Raw genomic sequence first — 3,072 nt, 5'->3', positions numbered from 1 at the left:
CCAGGACCTTTTCACTCACCTCATCCGAAATAACCCCGGTCCGGCTCGAAACCAGGATCTGGGGGAGCGATACATGGGCAGAAACCCGTATCTCTGCGCTCTTTTCTCTCACCCTCACTTGTTCTCTCAGTGTCTGTCTCATACTCTTCCTCTCGAGCTGCCACACTCATTCACTCTTGTGCTCACTTTCACTCACCTGCACCACGCTGTCTCATTCTCACTGTCTCCTGCGCTCAGTCATTCTCATCCTCCAGTTCAGACTTGCCCACTCTCAGTGTCAGTCACTCGCACGGTTTGACACCACCTCCCTCCCGCACTAACCACTCCTCCTGCCTCACATATAGCAGCACATCATTCTTTGAAGTTTGCATCGCACACAGACAGCGGGGTTAAGAAGGCATTTAGCACGCTTGCCTTCGCGGCTGAGATGTCTGAGTGTTGGGGAGCGTCATGTTGAGGTTGCACTGGGACATTGGTGAGGCCTCTCCTGGAGCACTGTGTCCAGTTCTGGTCGCCCCGTTATAGGAGGGATATTATTAGACTGGAGAGGGATTCAGAAGGAATTTACCAGGGTGTTGCTGGGTATGGAGGGTTTGAGTTAGAGGATAGGCCGGGATGTTTTTCACTGGGGTGTAGGAGGTTGAGGGGGTGACATTATAGAGGTTTGTAAAACCATGGATAAAGTGAATGGCAGGTATCTTTTCCCTTGGGTGGGGGATTTCAAGACTAGGGGGCAGATTTTTAAGGTGAGAGGTAAAAGATTTAAACCAGACTTTAGAGGCAGCTTTGTAACATAGAGAGTTTGTGTGCAGAATGAACTTCCAGAGGAAGTGGGTACAATTGTAATGTTTGAAAGACATTTGGTTGAGTAAATGAATAGGGAAGGTTTGGAGGGATAGGGGCCAGGAGCAGGCAGGTGGGACCGGTTTAGTTTGGGATTGTGGTAGGCACGGGCTGGTTGGACCGAAGGGTCTGTTTCTGTGCTGTATGAATTGCCCTGTCTCCAACCCCGCAGAAGCCTGAGTGTTTCTCTCTCTGAGACTCGCTGTGTCCCCACTGCCATGTCTTTGCCTGATTTCCATGTTCCAGCCTCACTCTGCCTCTGATGTTTCTTTCCTTCGCCAGACAAGCGGGATTATATCTGTGAGTTCTGTGCCCGACAGTTTCGAACGACCAGTAACCTCATCATCCATCGGAGAATCCACACAGGGGAGAAACCACTTCAGTAAGTCCAGGCCCATTGCTTCCCCACACCCCGGTCCCGGCACCTCCCCGACCCATTCATTCCCCTCCCCCAGCCCACCCCATTGTCTTGCCATTTCCCCCTCAGCTGTTCGCAGTGCTTCCCACCCCAGCACGCCAACCCTGGTCACTGGCCGTGCTCCCAGCTACCCTCTGCTCTTGTGTGCTCTTTCTGTCACACCCTCTGCTTTTTCTTCCCCTCCCCCCCCCCCCCCAAACCCCAACCTTCTCATCTGATGTCTCACCCTCCAGTCTGTCAGTCTGTCTTGCTCACTCACTCCCTCTCTCCAATCGACACCCACACCCATGTCTCAGCCCCGTCTTGCCTCTCTTTCCTCTCACCCCTCCCACCCTTCCCTTTTGCTCTCTTCTTTGTTTTTCTGCCGTTACCCGCCCACCTGTCTCTTTCTCTCCCTGTCCCTGTCCCTCTGCCTGCCCCTGGGCTTTATTACTCACTGGGAGCAGTGTCTCACCCAGACTTTCTCTCCCTGTCCCTGTCCAGGTGTGAAATCTGTGGCTTTACCTGCCGGCAGAAAGCCTCGTTGAACTGGCACATGAAGAAACACGACGCCGAGGCCGGATACCAGTTCTCCTGTGACATCTGCGGCAAGAAGTTTGAAAAGAAGGACAACGTGTCTGCCCACAAGCGCAAGAGCCACCCGGAGACGCCAGCAGCGACAGTAACCTCGGACTGTCCGTCTGAGCCCAGCAGGGACTGGGACCGGCTGGAGCCCAAAGCAGAGCCCAGCTCCCACGCAACGTGCCCATAGGAACTGGACTGGCATTGGCAGAGGTTCCGAGACCACCACCATGACTCGCTCATTGTTCCCCACCCCCACACCAAGATTGGACTGCCCCCCGCCATCATCGTCATCCTGCATTGATGCAGCCAATCATCCCCGGAGCCCACAACCACCTGGCAACACTGTGCCGCTGACATTCGGGTTGTGAGGGGTGAAGGGCAGGAATAGCCCAGTAACCCTGAGGTTTGGTCAAAGGGGCAGGTGCAGATTCGGGTTGTTTTGAAGCGAGCCCTCACCAGGGAAAAAGGGTGGAAGTGCTTCACACTCTCTCTTTCACGCACATGCCCATAGACTTGCACTCCTGCCACACGCACACACAGACACACGCACACACACACACACACGCACACACACATACACGTGCACGCGCACACATGCGTGCACACACAGATGCGTGCACACATACACACGCACGCAACGTGTGCACGCACACACACGACTCGATACTCTCTCGACATCACGTGCAAAGTCTCAGACACACGTACGTGTGTGTGCGCAAGGGGACACACGTGCACACGCACATGCACGCACACAGACGCACAGGTTGGGATGGGAGACTCCCTGAAGCTGAGCCCTGCATCTGGAAGCTGTGCTTTCCAGCTCGGAGTTGTGGTTCGCTCGGGCTAATGCTGCACTGTTTAATCTCACCACATTGACCTGTAGGAGTGGCAGGCTGCTGCAGTGAACTGTTAATAGATTGTCAAAAGAAGTGTTCCTGACACTGTGCGCTGTCTTGAGTAATACAAACCGTCCAGTACCTGCTGACATACGACAAATCAGAATTGGGGGTAGAATTCTGAAGGGTCCATGGAACAGTGGGACTATATGTGCACAGGAGGTAGCAGGCCTGGTAGAGAGAGCACTCAATGAAGCGTACAGAGTCCTCAGGTTTTTGTTAAAGGGGGTACAGAGTGCAAGAGCAAGGAGGTGATGTTGAAGAGTTCATTTGGAGTGCTGTGTACAGTTGTGCACACCACCTTATTGAAAAAGTGTGAATCCAGAGAGAGAGAACAGTAGGGATTTACCA

The 3,072-nt window shown here is 53.6% G+C and overlaps 1 protein-coding gene across 1 annotated transcript in view; it reads left to right on the top strand.

Annotated features, from left to right (window-relative positions):
* The window catches only part of LOC125449519 (zinc finger protein 692-like), a 46,910-nt gene extending 44,148 nt beyond the window's left edge, over nt 1–2,762 (top strand). The window contains exons 10-12 of the mRNA XM_059642908.1: nt 526–632; nt 1,126–1,225; nt 1,745–2,762. Of these exons, the coding sequence (XP_059498891.1) occupies nt 526–632; nt 1,126–1,225; nt 1,745–2,012 (475 nt within the window). The 3' untranslated portion in view covers nt 2,013–2,762. The remainder of the gene's footprint in view (nt 1–525; nt 633–1,125; nt 1,226–1,744) is intronic.
* Nucleotides 2,763–3,072: the final 310 nt, after the last annotated feature.

This window comes from Stegostoma tigrinum, chromosome 46 (genome assembly GCF_030684315.1).
Source record: "Stegostoma tigrinum isolate sSteTig4 chromosome 46, sSteTig4.hap1, whole genome shotgun sequence".
Taxonomy (NCBI): domain Eukaryota; kingdom Metazoa; phylum Chordata; class Chondrichthyes; order Orectolobiformes; family Stegostomatidae; genus Stegostoma; species Stegostoma tigrinum.
Note: the sequence above shows the minus strand (reverse complement) of the source record. Positions and strands in the feature narration are given on the sequence as shown.